The 19,027-nt window shown below is 39.1% G+C and overlaps 1 protein-coding gene across 1 annotated transcript in view; it reads right to left on the bottom strand.

Moving 5' to 3' along the window:
• Positions 1-19,027, bottom strand: part of HYDIN (HYDIN axonemal central pair apparatus protein) — a 340,954-nt gene that overhangs the window by 193,734 nt on the left and 128,193 nt on the right. The window contains 4 exon segments of the mRNA XM_047079251.1: positions 10,847-10,999; positions 13,076-13,240; positions 16,057-16,192; positions 18,838-18,938. Coding sequence (XP_046935207.1) covers positions 10,847-10,999; positions 13,076-13,240; positions 16,057-16,192; positions 18,838-18,938 — 555 coding nt within the window.

The following is a 19,027-nucleotide window of genomic DNA, read 5'->3' as shown; positions in this document are numbered from 1 at the left end:
TATTGAATGCCAAATGCTTATTTTTCGCCAGGCACTCTCTATATATATTAACATGTTTAATCTTCTAGATGCCATTTTTAGTTCCATTTAAAGGCAAGGAACCAAAGTCTTATAAAGGTTAAATAATTTCCCCAGAGTTCATGTGTGTAGAGTTAGGACTTCATTCCAGATCTGTCTGATTCCCAACATCCTTACTCTTGATAGTACAGAATACTACTTCAACACTCATATACTAAGCAACTCTTTGTTGAGTGAATACCACATGTAAGACAACTGTGTGTGACACATGACCATGCCTGCTCTCAGATAATACTTCCCTTACCTCTCAAATACATCCCGATTTAATGTTCTAACATCCCAGAGGGGAATTTTCTCTTCTAAAGTATGAGACTTATTGCTGCATAAACAATTTCATCACAAATGACATTAAAAAAGACATACCCCAACTGCCATCCTATGGAGAGCTCCACCATGTCATATATGCCCCTCCAGTCTCTGTCCTTGTGCTTGTGACAAGGAAGATGAAATGAGAGTAGTAAAAAGTTATGATTTTCTCCCTGATAAACATCATATAATTTCAACATACGTGTGTTGGGGATTTCATACTATTAATAAACCTTTACACCATACTACTTAATGCATATCTTCTTATCTTTGTTAATTGTATAAAAGTGTTTATTTCATTTTATACTAGCCTATTATTGAATATGACTGTCTACTGTCAGTGCACAATCAGAATAGATTCTTCAGTTGATAACGACAATGATAGCCATCCCTTAATAGTGACATTGGTTGGTATCTTAGTTAGTTAAGGTTTTTCTAAAGAATACCAAAGACTGGGTGGTTTATAAACAACAGAAATTTATTTCTCATAGTTAATCTCCCTCTGTGGTGACAAGTATTAACTGTATGACTGAATAATAATTAATTAGAAAAAACAGTTTGCTAAAGCTAATTAATAGCTGGGACAGGCAAAATGAAGATGGAAAGTCTTGCAAAGCATGCAAGAAACTAATATATTTTTCTTTTATTTTCTAGATAGCCCTTTAATGACAAGGGAACAAAAACTCCTCCTTCCATTCTGGTTTAGCTTACACTTAAACTAATCATATTCAATCAGTAGAGCTGTATTTCTAAATTCAGGGAAGGTGCTGACCCATCATGTTACCTAACATTCATCTACAGCTTTCTTTTTCTCAGTGTGTTTTATAATCAATATGACCTACTGGAATCCATCTTCTGGGTTTTGCATTTAGCTTTGCCAAAGTAAAAGAAGTCTCAAGTAAGAGTTGGAGTAAGAGGCTCACAGCTCTCTGCCAAGCACAAACCTTTGCTTCTGTAAGCCTTTTGATATTATTGTCACTGGTATCCTCTCATCACTGAATGAGTCTCTTGCAATGGTTCAGGAAAAGAAGAATCCATTTTGGAATGGCTGTGACATTTATGTGTTAAAGAAAAGATGCCCACCATGATAAACCAGAATGTTATTCTCTTATTTACCTATTCTTGTGAGTTTATTTTATAGATTTTTCATAGCTAGGGCAAAGATATAAGAATTCTGCTCTCTTATGTCAAGTGAAGACACATTTCACCACTCTTTTGTAAGTACTCATTGATAGTTTATAAAGCACTATAAAAATTAGTTAAGAGGATGGACTATAAATCAGTGAGTTCAAGCTTTAAAGCATGCCTTTCACTCTAACACACAGAAAAAAAAGAAATAATATTTTGAAACAAGGAAGAACCAGGCTTAGTTATACTCAAAAACAAAATTAACATTGTGTGTAACAGAAGCAATAAGAAGGTCCTGAAGCCACAGACATCCTAGGCTGTAGGTCCTGAAATCAGTAAAAGCTTGAGGGGTAAAACTGAAAACCAAAAAGATCCTTCAGGAAGTAAGGGTTCCAGGGTTCCCAGCCAAAAGAGCTTCCCTGCATTTGAAAGGATGCCGAACAAAACTGTGATCTTCCCAAGGTAATAGTCTACACACAGACGTGTGCCAGTGGTGGTGGTGAAGTAAAAGCTGTCATACAGACAGGCCCTATGTAAGCCACTGTCAAGTGTAATGACTGAATCTGTGATTTTTCCAATATCCCCACAGGAAAAAAAAGGCTCAACACCTGATTCTGGACTAGTGATATTTGTCCAAGGTGAAGGCAAATGTAAAAATGTTAGACAGGGAGGTAAGACTACTGAGAATTAGGAAAAATATACTTCACACCAGATTAATCTATCATTAAAATTCTAAATGCTAAGAAGGATATTTGGAAACAATCAGCTATTGAATTCATTCTTGAGCAATCAATAGAACTAATTGAAATTGATTAGAAAATGTTTTTGAGATCCTCAAAGATATACAGAGTAGGATAATATATATAAAACAAGTATTATGAAACAAAAACAGATATTAATCAAGAATAGTTGTTATGAATAATCAATTATAAATCTTGGAATTGAAAAATATAGTCAAATTAAACTAAAAAATTAAATGAGATAAACTTTACATTTGCCAAAATCAAAAACAGAATTTGTAAGCTGGAGCATAGGAGGCAGCACAGAGATAAAGAGATGAAAGATATGGATGAAAAATAAAAATAGACATGTAGAATTGTGGTGGAATGCATGTGTGTTTGTGTGTGTGTGTGTGTGTTTCTCAAAGTAGGAGAAATAGAAGGATTGGAAAACAAGAAATATTTGAGGAGATAATGACAAAAACTTTCCAGTATTTAGAAGGGTCAAATCTTTTGATGCATTAAAGAGAAATCTAAGAAAATGAAAGATAAGAACACAGTCTTAAAAGTACCTTGTGAAAAAAACAAATTACCTAAAAAGGAGTAATAATTATACTAACAATGAAATTTTATCAGCAACTAACAATAATCAGGCTAGCAATGGAATTTTATTGGTGCCAGAGATCAATCTTCAAAGAAATAAAAACTTGTAAAATAGAATTTCATACTCAGCTAAACTATCATGCAAGAGTGAAGGTGAAATCAAGATACAGTCAAATATACATAAACAATGAGACCTCTAGCACAGAACCTAGAAGGATATAATTTAGCAAGAAGAAATATAAACCAAGTAGGAAGCAGAGAGATACAAGGGGAAAAAAAGAATAAAGAAAAATCACCAAACTATTTTGGTAACTAGTGAGTAGAAAACTACCAACTGACTAAAACCAACAACTTTGTGGTAAAGATGAGAAGATCCAAAATTCTACATAATAATAAAAATATTACGGAAGTGGGGAAAGATCAAGAGATAATAAATGTGTGATGGGGTCCTCGTCTTATTCTTGAGGAGGACAAAGTTACTAAATTATTTCATTAGTGTTAGAAAAAGATATGATTTATTTCTTAACAATGTGAGGAGAGCTACTTAAATAAATAAGTTCTATAGCTTTCAAACGAATATAGGAAAAATGTATGAGAGGTAGTAGAGGTTGGAGGAGGGCTTGGAGAAAATTCATCAATCCAATACAAAGCAAAAAAAGAAATAAAGAAGGAAAAAACAGCATAGTATACAGGAAATGACAGGGTAGAAGTGAGTTCATATACATCAACAATCACAATAAATTTTTTAAAATCTTGGTATGGTAAGTTGAATAATGGGCCTTCAAAGATGTCCATGTCCTAACCTCTGATATCTATGAATATGTTGCCTCACATGACAAAAGGGACTTTTAGATGTGATTAACGATTTTGAAATATCCTCATATGAAATAGGCAGGAGGGTCAGAGTCAGAGAGAGATATAGGGATGGAAACAGATGTCAGGGAGTAGAAAAGATGGTACACTGGTGGCTTTGAAGATGGAGGAATAGGCCACAAGCCAAGGAATGCAGGTGGTCTCCAGAAGCTATAAAAGGCAAGGAATCAGATTCTTCTCCAGAATCTTAAAAAAGTACACAGTCTTTTATCAAAACATTTAGACTAATGTCTTCTAGAACTATAATAAATATATTACAGCAATAATATGAAACCAAGATACTTGTCAATTAAAAGACTGAGTCTATCAACAGATTTTTAAAAATGTAGTCACATGCTATTTAAAAGAGATTTTGTTAACGTACAAAACAAATTACACACACACACACACACACACACACAAATATGAAAATAAAGGAATAGAAAGATATACCAGGCAAATGCTAACTATCGGGTAAAACATAATTTTTTTTTTTTGGGTAAAACATAATTTAAGTCAGAAAGTATATACAGGAATTAAGATGGACAATATATTATAAAAAAAGGAATAATATGCCAAGGAGAAATAAAAGTCATGAATTTATATGTACCTACTAACATAGCCTTGAAATACATGGAGAAAAAATCGATGTAAGTACAAGGAGAAATGGAAAAGTGGAAGACTTAGATAAAATCTATAGGAAACTGTTATATCATACAGATAATTAGTAAGGCTGTAAAAGATTTAAACAATACACTCAATAAGCTTGATCTAATACAAACACACAGATGGATGATTAGTCTGTCACACTCAATCACTAGAGAGGCTATATTCTTTTTTAAGATCATATGAAATATTTATCAAAACCAACCATAGCACTGTATCCCAAAGCACAAATTCAAAGACTATGTGTCACACAAACCATGTGTTTCAATTTCATTACAGTTTAAAGTTATCTATTAAATTTCCATACAAAATGGAAATGTAAAAAATTAAAAATATACAACCATATATAACTCACATATTAAAACGAAAATCACAGTAAAGTTTACCAAATATTTATAAAAAAGCATTGCAAATAAAGATGATTGTTATGGAGCTAAAGTGTTACATAAAGAGAATATTTATAAACTTTAAATACATGATTAAACTAATATTTAAAATATTGTTAAACATTCCAGTTTAAGGTACTTGAAGAAGAACAAAATAATTGTAAGGAATGTAGAAAAAAATGGTAAAACTAAGAGCAGAAATTAGTACATGGACATTTTTAAATCATAAAAACAGTGGAATAATTTTATGCCAATACATTTGCAAATTTAGATAAAATGAAAAATTTCTAGAAAAATTAAAATCTAAATAACCATTATAGAAAATAAATCATTAGTTGAAATTTCCTTACTATTTCTTGCATGCTAGTTAAAATTTCTTTACTACTTCTTTGTATAGATTATGTAAAGATCTTTTCAAAGATTCAAAAGAGGAAAAGCTAACTCATAGTGTAAGAATACAATATTCTTGATACCACAACCAGAAAAACACAATGTAAAAAAAATTGTTAACAAAAAGATGCAAAAATCTAAATAATATGATAGCAATCGTATCAGTAGTGTACTCAAATAACATTATAACTGATTAGAGTCATCCCAAGAATGTAAAGGTGATTTACAACCAGAAAGTCTATTAACTTAATTCATTGTACTAACAGAAGAAGAAAATCATATCATTTGAATGGACACAGGAAACACATTAAGTTTTAGTACATGTTCATGTTATGAGAAGAGGGATAGATGGGAACTTCCTGAATGTGACATAGGTATTTATCAAAAATCCGTGGAAGATATTAGCTTAAAGTGAAACATTTGAAGCTTATTCATTAAAGTCAGGGATAAGACAGAGATGCTCACTTTAACTTACTTTACTTTTCAATATTACGTTGAGGATCCTATCTAATGTGATAAGCCAAGAATAAGAAGCAAGGTGTAAGGACTGGAAAGGAAGTCTGCACATGAGGGTTTACCAACAATTAGAACTAATTAACAGATGTGTAGCAAGATTGAAGACTGATATAGACGGATACACATAATTCAACAGAGTTCCTATACATGGTTAACATCTAATTAGAAGGTACCATTCACAGGAAGAAACTCAGAAGAGATGACAAAGGATGAATAAGCCTTTACTAAAGGACATAAAAGGAACCCTAATAGATATCCAGACTAATTATAGCAGTATAGCTCTAGTGTTCATTTTATAGTCATGCAAATTTGGACAACTTATTCATCATCCCTGTGCCTCATACCCATGCAGTCAAGTCCTTGAGATTATATAAAATAATACACATGAAAAACTTAGAACAGTACTTGGTACATAATAATGTTAGCTATTACTGTTATCATTACGCTCCACCATTTAAGACACCAGGGATATTGAATCGGGGGTAGATAAATGGAATACAACAAAAAGCTATTTAAAAGCTGAGAAAAAGCTCATTCTCTCTTCTCTTCACACACACATTATGGGATATGGTATCTTTTTTTTTTAAGTTTATTTATTTATTTTGAGAGAGAGCCAGAGGGAGAGGGAGAGAGAGATCCCAAGTAGGCTCTGCACTGAAAGCACGGAACCCAATGTGGGGCTCAATCTCATGAACCACGAGATCATGACTTGAGCTGAATACAAGAGTTGGATGCTCAACCGACTGAGTCACCCAGGCGCCCCTGGGGTGTGATATCTTAATAATCATCAATCAAAAAGCCTTGGACAATTAGTCTGTCCATTAGAAATCTCTCTAGCACTAATTCCCTACTACATTAAGTTCCCCAAAGGAGGACGAAATTCTAGATCCATTATGACCTTCAGGTATTTCAGGATGGTGTAGTATATAAGGTATATCTATAGATTTTAACAAACCAGTTGTCACAAGTTAAAAATAAGATCCCCAGGGATACCTGGGTGGCTCAGTTGGTTGAGCAGCTGACTCCTGATTTCAGTTCAAGTCATGATCCCAGGGTCATGGGATTGAACCCTGTGTTGGGCTCTGTGCTGAGTGTGGAGCCTGCTTGAGATGCTCTCTCTCTCTCTCTCTCTCTCTCTCTCTCTCTCTCTCTCTCTCTCCCCCTCTGCCCTTCTCCCCAGCTTGTGCATGCTCGCTCAGTCTATCTCTCTCAAAACAAACAAACAAACAAACAAACAAGCTCTCCAGAATGGCTACAATTCCACTATGTCCTAAAATGGACAGGGTCCAGCACCAACAGTCTCACTGGATATGAAATGCCTGCCAATCTCCTTCTGAGTTTTTCTATTTATTTTGCTAAAATAGGTCATAATTTTGTATTTAAACTCTTCTAAGAGCTATGGTAGTGAAGAACTTCTACACACATTTACATATGTGAACTGAATATTTTGCCACTTAGATGTTTTTTATGCCAATTTATTTAACCTGTCTGTGCCTCTGTTTCTACCTCCTTAAAATGGGCACTATAACATATTTGTCTCAGAGAGTTATGATAAGTGAAATACTGAACATAAAGTGGCAAATAGAACAAAATAAACATTAGTTATAATTAATTCCATCATACCATCATCATCATATGTCCAAGCCTGCTGCTAGGTGCTAGGAATTCAAAGCGGAGACCCTTGTCATTTGCAGGAGACAAACAAGGAGCACACAAACAAGGAAATATAGAAAGGGCATCCCTACTTACACAAGGGAATACCCCAATGGCTTAGGGTCTGAAGGAGATGTGAAAGCCCAAAGATTCCCGGGATGCTGTATCACCGTGAATGGCTCTGGCAAGTGACCAACAAAATAAATGTTTAAAAGGAACCATGCTTGACTCAGGCATCAGAATTCTTGTTTCCTGGATCCTAGAAACTCTAAAGGTCTAACTAAAATGGTCTCTCCCACAGATCACATAGGCAGAAGGCCCCCGAGAAATGCTTTAGCACCAGCTGAATCCCAAGGTGTCACTAACATCTGTATGCAAGTTCTCAAGTTAACAGTTCCCCTAGGTTGAACGGGTTCCAAATGTTTCCAGATAAGTGCTGAGCAATGCGCTTTCTCTGTCTAGCAAGGGGCACCCATGCAAAGAAGGACTCTCTATCTTCTAGCCCAGGGCTGAGGTCCTATCATATTCTTGCCCTCTTTTGTGCTGTCACCCAAGGAGCGCTGTGTGTATGAGCCGAGCCCATACACTCTTGCCCAAACAGCCTTCCTCTGCTCTGCTCTCACATTCTGATGTTTTTTAACCCTCCAAACTGGAGGTGACTTACTCTGTTGTTTTGAGACCTTCAGCTTAAATCCAAATAAATCAGCCACGGGGAACCTTTAGGGGAGTCTGGTATTTCTGGCATTCCAGAGCAAAGGAGACTTAACTGCTCCAGGTCACAGAACAGTCTGCTTTTACTGATCAACTTTTTTGTTTTGTTTTTTTATACTTTACTGAAACAGAAAAAATAAAATCTTCACTGTCTTCACTCCATATTATACTAAGAAATTTCAGGCTTTTTAATCATTTTTTTGGTACAGCATTTCTTTCTCTTTTTTTGTTAAATGTTTGTTTGTTTATTTATTTATTTTGAGAGAGAGAGAACAAGAGAGAGGGCAAGAGAGTGGGGAAGGGGCGGAGAGAGAGGGAGAAAGAATCTCAAGCAGGCTCCATTCTGTTAGCGCAGAGCCCAAAGCAGGGCTTGATCTCACAAAGTGTGAGATCACGAACTGAGCCGAAGTCAAGAAGTCAAGAGCCAGATGCTTGATCGACTGAGGTGCCCCCAGCATTTATTTCTGAGAAATTCAAGATCAATCTAAGTGTCGTTTATCTTCCCAACAGAATGGTGAAGATGGGCTTCCAGCTTCCCATCCCCTGACCCTCCAGCTGATAACAAGCATGCTTCTTGCCCAGGGAGAAGCTAATCACAGGGGTTGCCGAGATGTGCAGGCCACGCACAAGGCTGAGTGTGACAAAGGCTCAAGGCTGAGGTTAAGTGGGTGCAGCATGTGGTGAGAGCAGCATGTGGTGAGAGCTGACATTCACCATTCACTGACAGCCAAAAGAGGAGAGATGATGACCCCTCCTGTCAGGGCATCCAGCGGGAAAAGAGAACTTTCGGACCTGAATTCATAGTAATAACAGAAGAAATGAAGAATGTGCCGTTGCCCTGCTTTTTTCTGAGTGAGAAATTAAATGCAACAAGTATGTGACCACCGCTAACCTGGGTACTGAGCTCTAGGCTTAGATGGAGAAAAAACAACTATTAATTGAAACTTTTCCTAATGCCTGGGAATTTCTGTGAGAATGAATTTGCAGTTTCAGTACTGTATATCAAGTTGAAATTTCTTCCCATTGTAGTTAACTTTCAAGTTAGTGTCATTCAATTCCTATAATATTAACACATATAGTGTTTATTGACTACAATATCCCTCAAAACTCCAGCTGAAATATGAAAGGAGTTTAATCTTCAGCCATGAGAATTACAGTTGAAGTACCTCTATGCTGCAAGGACAACCAACTCAATAAACACCAGTTTTCCAGAAAAGGATTGCAGGAAAAACACATTCTACAGCAGACCACTAATATCACACGTTTGGCTCCTTGGAACTGGAGCTTGCTGTTTTAAGATGATATTAAAGAATCAAAAGATGGAATCATGAAGCTTTCGTGGAAAAGAAAGAGTCTCATTTTAACAACCAGCCGGGTCATTCAATATGTAAAGTATATTAGTAAAAAACAACAGAACCTTGATGTGCTTTTTTGGTTCTTAAAATGTATCTAAGGGTAACATAAAAAGTGAAATCTGGAGTTATCTGAAAATGAGCAGGTCGGTGGTTGCTCCACTGGTACCTAAGCATTCTTGTCGTCTCTGTCCTTTTTCAGCTTCTGTAACCTGCCAGCACCCTCCTGAGCCACCTCTCATTGTCCTTGACAACTCGGCTGCCTCTCTGTCTCTCCACTGTGAACCCTGCATGTACACAACTACACGGAGAGCAGCACTTTCTGGGCAACACCCCATGTTTTCCAGCAAGCACATCAACTAACTCACTGGATAAAGACTAGCAAAGAGGTCTTTTCTGTAGGTTTTTAAAGTATCATTAAACATTATTCTCCACACAAGATCCATAAGGCACTGGGACAAGCGTGGAGTTGTGTCTGAACCTCAGGCTAAAAAGAGCAGTGACTGCACAGGAAATGGCTGCCTTTATGAGGAGTAATGACAAATGATAATAAAAAGGAATAATGATCATGATAAATGAATGCTAATTGGGACCAATGACTCTGAGGAGCTGCCACATGTCAGCAGAAAACTGTGATCCTGTTCCTTCTAATAGTGACTTTGAGAAAATTAATAATTGATTTTTCAGAACTATCTGACACATGCTGAAACCAAGTGTTAGTATTCATTCAAATGTCAATAATTTGGGGATAGGAGAAGGGCTGTGCTATTTAAAAATTTATATTTAAATAAAAAAATCTTCTAAAACCAAACATATTTTCAATTGCTCACTAGAAATCCCTACATTCTGCAAAAATTGGTATTATCTCTGTTAAAAAATGAGCTTATAGGAGGCTAGCAGATCTAAATATCATTATAAAATACAGAGACACAAGACAGACTCATTTCTAGGACTATTATATATCTATTTTTGTATTTATCTTTGTTTTGCTGTTGTCTTTAATTTCTACTTTCGGCGAATATTATCTTGCTGTATTTCAAACATCCTTATAAGCTATGTCAAAATACTGCTTTTTAAAAGGAAGAGAGAATAAGCATACTAACATATTTGTGGCCAAAATTGTTCAAATTCAAGATAAAAAGGCATTTTCAGTTACAGAGACATTTAAAAGGTGTTTTCTGGAGGTGAAAGGCTAGGCTTAGGTACAGTTCAGTGAGAAGATCTTTGAAGCATCTTCCCAAAACTAGAGTAGATATATTGATTACCAAACTATATACATATTGTGTTTCTTAGTCAACAAAAGGATTATAATAAAGAGCAATTGGGGATGAAAATGACATAATTTAATGCAATTGAACCATATACATCTCTAGTCCTGCTGATCCATTTCTTTCAAAGTCATTTTGCAAAAATAGGACCACTGCCTATAAGATAGAGACAAAGCTGTAATTTCATCATATGATGGCCCAGCCATCTACTTACTCACCATGCGTGCCTGAAATAATGCGGGGATGAAGGACTGGTTAGATAGGTTGAGAATCCTCGAGGAGTCCTTCAGGACGTAGATATTGCCAAAATCAACTTGAGTGGGATGTACATAGATAACTGGGCCTTCTCCGATGCTCTTTAAGTGACATACCTGTGTTCCACACAAGAGAAGGAACATGAAGATAGCTGAAAACAGCTGGCTTCAAAGATCACTTGAAACAGAAGATTCTGGCCATCTCTTTTATAAAGAGCAGGGGCACAAAAGGGTGCTTATGAGATCTGTCATTCTTTATCCCTGTACTCTGTGGTCAGAGTGACCCAGAGATGGCCATGCTGGTCAGACCCATGAATCCAGCCTGGAATTCCTCCCCAAGAAGGATGATTGGCTTCCCTGGTCAGCCCAAGTCGTGCACTGTGGGGAAATGAGAAAAATGGTCCTCTACATGCCAGCCAGCACACCAGCCTCGAGAACACTCAGAGTGGGCTTAAGGACTGACACTTCAGAGTCATAAGTGGCTGGATGGAGCCCCCATTCTATTGCTTACTAGTGGCACAACAGGACTGCCCATTGGACACAGCGGTGGAGGTTGGGGACTGAAATCCACCTTGTTCTGTTCCCCCAGCCCTGTGCCTTCATCCAGGCATTGTGTCTGCCTGAGGAAGGGGGACTTTCTTCTTTCATGAAGTGCCACCTGCTCAGCAAGCAACCTTTTCATGGGCTGCATCTGTGTAGGGAAAGTGGCTGGACCGGTGGCACCTTTTGGGTTGGGCTGACTCTGTGATGTTGCTTTCTAAGTCAGGTGGCTTCTCTATGGCATCTTACGTGGAAGAGATAAAAGCAGAATATATTCTCCTCTCTAAGCATTCAGAATGTCTAGGGATTCATTGCCTATTGGGGAACCTCCTTCAAGATTCAAGATTCACCCTTTGATTCAGCCCAGGCAGCAGACAGCTTTCCGTGTCTCCTTCTTCCCACACTTGGAGAGAGGTCACTTCTCAAAGCTTCAGTAGGTTAATTTAAGCTATGAGTCCAGTCAATATACAGGAAAGATCCAGTGAGCAGTGACTGAAACCACTCTCAGAGTCCACATGCAGCAAGCGAGTGATAGTCAGCTTTGTACCAGGAACAACTGAGGAGGATGTTAAACACACAGATCTGCTCTCCCCTCAGAGATTCTGATTTAATAGGACTGGAAAGGGGCCAGGCATGTCTGTGTGTGTGAGAAACTCCTCATAGGAGTTTAAGAACAACTGCTATTGACAAGAAAATTCCATAAATATATATATGTATATATATATATATATGTATATGTAATACCATATATATGTGTGTGTGTGCATGTGTGTATATATATATACACACACACAAGGTATTATTCAGCCATAAAAAAGAATGAAATCTTACCATATGTGACAACATGGATGGATGTATTGCTGTAGACAAGAAAATTCCACACACACACACACACACACACACACATATATATATATATATAAAATACCATAAATGGAATACCATACATAGCCATAAAAAGGAATGCAATCTTGCCATTTATGACAACATGGATGGATCTAGAGAGTATAATACTAAACAAAATAAGTCAGTCAGTCAAAGACAAATACTATACAATTTCATTCATGTGTGGATTTAAGAAGTAAAAAAAAACAAAGGAAAAAGTAAGAGACAAACCAAAAAACAGACTCTTAACTATGGAGAAAAAACAGATGGTTACCAGAGGAGAGGTGGGGGGTGAGGGGAGAAATGGTGAAATAGGTGAAGGGATTAAGAGCGCACTTATGACGAGCATGGAGTAATATATAGATTTGTTGAATCACTGCATTGTACACCTGAAACTCATATGACACTATATGTTAACTATATTGGAATTAAAATTTTTTTAAATGAAAAAAATTTTAAATAAAATAAAACTTTTTTAAATAAAAAAATTATTTAATTGAACACATAAAAATAAATTGTAGAAAACTTAAAAATTAAAAAATAAATAAAATAGAATGAATAAGGAATTAAAAAGAACAAATGCTATAAAACAGCACTACTTCTCAATGGATCTGAAGATAAGTTCCCGAAGTAACACAACACTCGTACTTTGCCACTGCAGAGTGAAAATGTACAACTCTAGAATTGCGAGAAAGCAGAGGATATGCAGACATGGAATATGCAAGATATACAGCAATTTTAAACGTAAGTCTGAAAACTGGCTCTCACCATAGGGGGGTCCGGGCTCCCAAAGGTTGAGATGTAAACTATGGACCTATATTCCCCAGTGACCTGGGTCTCCAGGGCCAGAGGTATGTGAATGGTGCTGTGGGGGGGGATGACTCCACATGGGGTGGGACTGGAGAGTAACACGGCCGGCATGTCTTCATGTACCTGGTGGGAGAGACAAGCTGGAAGGATAAGCAAGCCCCTGGCAAGGCACAAAATAAACAGCATATTAGATTATTTTGAAACAGGTGTTGCCCCAAGTCCATGCAGGTTCTTTAGGAGGATGTCATCATTCAGGCAAGTAAATGGGGATCAGCACCTCAATTCTGCTAAAGGGAAGCAGGGTGTGCAGAAGGCCCCAATCCAAAGTGCACAACCCAGCAAGATGCAGAAATTATCCACAGTGTGAATTAGTTCATGGGAACAGCTTCCCATGGCCAAATTCCTTCACCTGGCCCTCCACGTCCTCCACCACCTGGTCCCTTTACGCTCTGTCAACAGGGACCATCGGATTTTCCTGAACACATGATACTGCTTCCTACTTCCAACACTCTGGAATGCCCTCTCCCTTCAATGGACCTGCACATTTATCCTGAATACCCACAGGTATCCTTCGTGCTCTAGAGTAAGGGTGTTTCCTCTGTCCCTAGGGGGCATCCTACCGTCCTTCTCCATAGCATGTACTATCTGTGTCCATCTGTTCCATGGGCTGTCAACTTCCTAGGGCATGACCTGGGCCTCTGCTGGCGCGATTGCTGGCCCAACACATATGCTCACTACATGTTTTTTAAATGGCAAAATAGGTGAATGAATGAATGTTATCCAGTGTTTAACAATGTATGTCCTTTAGAACCTTGCTCTGCAGCATATTACTAGCTTTTTTTTTAATGTTTTTATTTTATTTTATTATTTTGTTTTTGAGACAGAGAGAGACAGAGCATGAGCAGGGGAGGGGCAGAGAGAGAGGGAGGCACAGAATCTGAAGCAGGCTCCAGGCTCTGAGTTGTCAGCACAGAGCCTGATGTGGGGCTCAAACTCACGGACTGTGAGATCGTGACGTGAACTGAAGTCGGACGCTTAACCCACTGAGCCACCCAGGCGCCCCTATATTACTCGCTTTTATGGAACAACAGCAACAAATAAAACTTTAGCTAGATGGGGGTGCTTGGGTGACTCAGTCGGTTGAGCATCTGACTCTTGATTTCAGCTCCGGTCACAGTCTCATGGTCTGTGAGATCGAGCCCCATGTCAGTCTCTATGCTAGCAGCCAGAAGCCTGCTTGGGATTCTTCTTCTCTGTCCCTCCCCGCTCACGTGTGTGGCTCTCTCTCTCTCTAAAAAATAAATAAATAAACATTAAAAAAAAATCTCATGACCAAATAAGTTTGGGTAATTCTGGGAAACCTTAGCTGTTGGAGAAAGACAGAACATACAGATTTCACCTGTCCAGGGACCCCCATGGTCTTCGTACACCTGGGCTGGCCTAACATGGCCTAATCTAACACATCTTGCCTATGTAGCAATGCTCTGCCCAGCCTTACTGGAACCTGAAGCAAAAGGGAAAATCAGCTGATTCTGTCTTTATCTATTATCTTGATTTTTTTATGAACTATTTTGCATTAATTTTGATTTTTAAAATGTGACATGAAAATATGATTTATCTTGATTCCTGAGTTTTTTGGCTCCCCCCGCCAACCAAATTCTGTGCTCATGGCAAGTGCCTCACCCGTTTCCAAGCCCGCCTGTGCAGAAAAAGCTTCCTCATTACCCCAGATGTAAGTAAACTGTGCTCTAAGTTCTTGAGATGATCATACAATACTCAAGGCTAGCCTGTTCCATTGTTGATCGTCTAAAAGTTAGAAATGTTGTCTCCCATCAACCCAACCCTTGGTTTCTGGTTTTGTCTCAGAGAAGCCTATACAATAGTTCTAATTTCCTCTTCTATATAATAGCCCTTTGAAGGGAAGGGTGGCTATTTTATCCTAGTTAAGGCTTTCCTGTTCCCAATTAAACACTGTGCTCCTCATATAACTTGGATTTCCAGATGATGTTGATTGCCATTCTGGTTACTTCACATGTCATTTTTTTTCTCATGTTTCCACTAAAAAAATACAGTGTCAATATCTGAAGACAAAACCTGGCACTGCCTTGAGCAGTAGCTATCTCCTTCCTTTAGCTGATCACAGTGTTTCTCTTATACACCCTAACCTGCCTTGGTTCTGAGGCCTCCATACTGGTCTTTGAAGACATTTTGAAACTGTAGTTAAATAAAACCCCCATCTGACTTGTTTTTGGGATTTTTTTTTTTGGCATGAATTTTTATTAGAGTACTGTCCTTATAGAACAATAGAGTTTTAAACCCAAATGCATTCTTGGTAAATTGCATCCTATTAGTGACCTTCCATTACTTTAGTCTATGCAGATCTTTTTGACTCTTTAACCCATATGTGCTTAATTGCTCAGTGCCCCACCTAGCTGGGTGTAGTGGCATGTGGACAGATCCATTCATAGAACATTAGAAGGCAACTTCATTTTTTCTTTTTGTAGTGTCTCTAGCCTTCTAGTTCAACAAGTCCATTTATAAATACTGCATTACTGTACTTTAGCGATGCTGTTAAAGTCACAGCCATAGCCATAAATGAAAACTCTTAGCTCTGCCTCATTTCCCACGACTGATTAATTCATAGGCAATTATTTGTAGGTGAGACTTCTGCATGTTGGCTTAATTGACCCTTGCCTTTCTTTATCAAAGGCAATTTCCCTGGGAAATTAAGAACTGTTTACACCTGCAGCTGCTCAATCATGCAGGTGGCAATCCAGCTGTGGCTTTATGACCCCATGCCCGTTTTATCCCAGGGTTCAAAATCAGAATTACAGAAGGTCATGTGTTCAGGAATATGGCTCTTTAGAAGGATTTCTCTTTCTCATTGATGGAATCCAACTGAAGAAAAATCAACACTGAAAAAGGATAAAGTAAGTCACCTGAGGTAGAACCTCATAGCATCCTGGGAGGTCATCGTGATTGACAAGCTGGACCGTTTTCTCATAGGGGTACTTCAGGAAGCAGCGCCCAAAGTCCACCTCTGTGTTCACCATGTGGAGGGTGGGTACAATACACCTGCTCAAAGGAAAGACCCATTAAAGAATTCAAAAGGATAGAGAGCTTGTTTACAGATGGAGAATGCAGAGTCCCAAGTTAAACACATTTGTCACTGTCACATGGTTTTTTTTCTAATAACTACATTAATCATTTTTAAATCTTCTCTCCTGTCATTCCTATCCCTTAGCCCCCAGTCACCACTGTTTAATCAAAAAAGGGCTAGAAGCAAGACTCCTTAAACAGCGGTCTTCCATGAGTAATGACTAACATTTCCATTGTTTTTCATATTTGGCTTTCTTTTACCAAGGGGCTCCCACAGTGTAAGTTCCTTAGGGTAGTGGAACTGTTTCCAAGGCAAATAGGGCCAATGCTACCAGCATGGGGTCCTAACTAGCTGTGACACTCTGGACCAGTCAGAGTCCCCCGAGGACGAGCTACAGTTTGCACCATCTAAATTATGGTAATAATTCTAATTCCTAGGCAGAACAGCTGTCTTGGATCAGGCTTGGGCAGCTGCTCAACCCAGAAATGGCACCGTGACAGTGGTGCTCAACGCGAAGGTGGGTGTGGTAGGGGAGGGGAGGCAGAGTGGGGTGCAGGGGAGGAGGAGTTGAAGCCCTGTGTGTGCAGTTGGTCTATCATGAGGTTATCTGTGTTTCATTTTGTGTCTACATCTCAAAGTCTTCCCTGCCTTGCTGCACTGTCACAATATAGTGTCGTGGTGAGGAGCACTGGCGTCTGAATCAGAGCCAGGCTCAAAGAGTGACCTTAACAAATACAACCTTGAGCAAGTTGCTTTCCCTACCGGAGTTGCATTTTGCTCCTAGGTAAAATGAAGGCAATTCTAGGGATTGACATTAGCATAATTAACTCCGAGTGTTGTGGGAAATACAGGAGCTAACGTGAGAGAAGAGCACAGCACAGTGCCTACTGCACTGAGCGAGAGCTCAGTCAGAGATGATTAACCTGTGGTAGAGGGCACTGCGAGCTGTCACGGCTGGCTCTCTGCAAGTTCTGAAAGCAATTCTTTTGTTGAGGGTCTTCAAGCAGTTCCTACCGATTACACCAAAAATAATGACATGAAAGTGAGTCTTGTTAACCCAAAATTTGAGGTTTAGCACGGGATGAGTGTTCATTTTTAGCTAGAATGGAAGCTGTCAGTTGACCTGATGACTTGCATAAAGCTAACCCTTCACTACCTGAAACACTGTGGCTGATAGGACTTAGAGTATTTCACTTGGGTCACAGAGTACACATGGTAGGAAACTCATAGCCTCTTAGGACTCTGTTGTTGTTGTTGTTGTTGTTTGTTGTTGTTGTTTTCTTTAACTCAGGGTTTCCCATTGACAGCTGCAGGGAAAGGGGGCTGAAAAGGGGAAAGTATCAGAATCAACCCACCCAGAAAAGAAATGCAAGCCTAGACAAAAAAGCTAAACCTGGGTATAGAAAGGACCAGATGAAAGAGCTTTTGCTGTTTTTAAACACGCAAAACAATTAGTTAGGTCTTTGGAAGGACTAAGTAGACCATGGCAAGGCCTTGACCTTCAAGTTCTTTCTGATACATCTGAAATTCATGAGACTTAAACTCTAGGGATGGATATGTTATCAGGCTTTTATTAAGTAATTTTTTCAATTCCATTTAGATGGCATTTTCATACAAACCCTCTAAAGCCCCAGACCTGGACACCTGTTTGCTTTGGCAAGAGTGTGGCCCACGATTTTATTTATTTAATCAGGATCACTGTCATCATTAGCATCACACTCCACTCTTAGGAAGACCCCAACTTGGTCAAGGAGACACAATCAACAAATGGCAGAGCCAGGATCTTAACCTGACTTGAGAGTCCACTGCTGCCTCTACTAAAATGGAGAGAAGGTGGGTACGGTGCTGAGGAGTTTATGTTGTTAGAGAGCCTCATTCGGGAGGCCTGCTTGCAGCCTGCATTGAAGTCATAGCAAGTGTCCTGGTGCAGAACTGTCTTGCTAAATGGACCTTCCACTGCAGGCCTGTGAGCACCACTCTTTCTGGGCATAACCCTGGAGTACTATATTTAAAGATAAAAATTACAAAAACAGCAACTTATGGGGTGCCTGGATGGCTCAGTCCTTCAAGTGTCCAACTTCGGCTCAGGTCATGATCTCAGGTCAAGCCCCACGTCGGGCTCTGTGCTGACAGCTCAGAGCCTGGAGCCTGCTTCAGATTCTGTCTCCCTCTCTCTCTCTGCTCCTCCCTTGCTCACGCTATGCCTCTCTCTCTCAAAAATAAAATAAACATTAAAAAAAATGTAAAGAAAAACAGCAACTGTTCACCTCTTCCTGGTAGAACCCTTTCAGTTACATACATGGGAAGTCAGACCATTAGGGAGCACTATTATTCTTAACGCTGCAAAACGCGCGCGCGCGCGCGCGCGCGCACACACACACACACACACACACACACACACACACACATCCCTTTTCTTATCCTCACCAGAGGTGTGTGCCTGCTGTTTTAAAGCTTTATCATTTGAATATCAGATTCCATATCAGATTTGCTTTCCCAGGAAAGCAGAACAAATGCAGCAAGAACTGGTTGCAGGCATGCTGCCTCCGTGAGAGGCAGCCGTTGCTGGCTGGCAGCTCAGGGGAGACGCAGGAGGAGAGAAAGCAGGTGAGTGTGATACCTGGCTGTGATTAGGAGCGCCAGCACTTCTTCCCCGATGCCCTCCACGTCCACCACCAGGGCCAGCTCATATTTCTGCACGGTGTTGGAGCATAAGGTCACCTGGAAAGATAAAGGTGAAAAGCCGCTCTTCCACAAGGCCGGCCCTCCCTCTGTGCAGCGGAGAAAGGAGCCAGGGGAGGACAGCACTG

Source organism: Lynx rufus, unplaced genomic scaffold (assembly GCF_022079265.1).
Source record: "Lynx rufus isolate CCGP_SWC_20201006 ecotype Redwood Valley unplaced genomic scaffold, mLynRuf1.p SCAF_16, whole genome shotgun sequence".
NCBI classification, from domain to species: Eukaryota; Metazoa; Chordata; class Mammalia; order Carnivora; family Felidae; genus Lynx; species Lynx rufus.
Note: the sequence above shows the minus strand (reverse complement) of the source record. Positions and strands in the feature narration are given on the sequence as shown.